The 695-nt window shown below is 35.7% G+C and overlaps 1 protein-coding gene across 3 annotated transcripts in view; it reads left to right on the top strand.

Moving 5' to 3' along the window:
- The window catches only part of LOC119592146, a 16774-nt gene that overhangs the window by 11499 nt on the left and 4580 nt on the right, over positions 1 to 695 (top strand). For all 3 annotated transcript variants that reach the window (XM_037940967.1, XM_037940966.1, XM_037940968.1), the window contains exon 9: positions 483 to 613. In XM_037940967.1, coding sequence (XP_037796895.1) covers positions 483 to 613 — 131 coding nt within the window. The remainder of the gene's footprint in view (positions 1 to 482; positions 614 to 695) is intronic.

Raw genomic sequence — 695 nt, 5'->3', positions numbered from 1 at the left:
TGGGGGGGGGGTGGGGACAGTATGGGTTTAGTGTATTTATCCATAGAGAGATTGAAAGGATGTATTAATTTTTTTTCTCCTTTACTATGGAGGAAATTGCCCATTTTGGTATGATTGTTGCCCATTATTACATTGAAACTACAAGACTTTTCTCTGTTTGAGGCATTATATGTAGACCTTTTTTATAGAGTAGTTTTTTCTTTATTCTTCTCTACCACTCATTTTGTTTTCCTGCAGCAGTTCATACTTGACTTTCTAACTTTACTGCATAAATCTGTTGAAATAAGTACAGTCACAGATGAAGGTTTACTTTTATAAAGATTATTTTCCCTTATCCCATCTCACCTCATCTCTGTTAAGAAATTTTTTTTTATAGAACAAGTTGCATAACATAATCACATATATTGGCATATAATCTTCCACTTTCCATTGTTATAAATGTGTAAGACTTTTACCCCAAAGTGATATCATGACATCTGCAGGGTACACACCCTTGTGCGAGGCTGTCTGGCACAAAGACCTCAAGCTTGTGCAAATGCTACTTACTGCGGGGGCAAAGGTTACCCAGTCACACTACCTTCTTCATTATGCTGTACTTCACAGGCACTATCAGGTAAGTTGTTCAGGATATTGGCACATTTAAAATGGTTAATGTTCAATGAAATATATTATACACATTTGGTAATTTGAATCCG

The sequence above is a fragment of the Penaeus monodon genome, chromosome 29, assembly GCF_015228065.2.
Source record: "Penaeus monodon isolate SGIC_2016 chromosome 29, NSTDA_Pmon_1, whole genome shotgun sequence".
NCBI lineage: Eukaryota > Metazoa > Arthropoda > Malacostraca > Decapoda > Penaeidae > Penaeus > Penaeus monodon.
The sequence above is the reverse complement of the archived record's forward strand: the minus strand, read 5'-3'. Positions and strand labels throughout refer to the sequence as shown.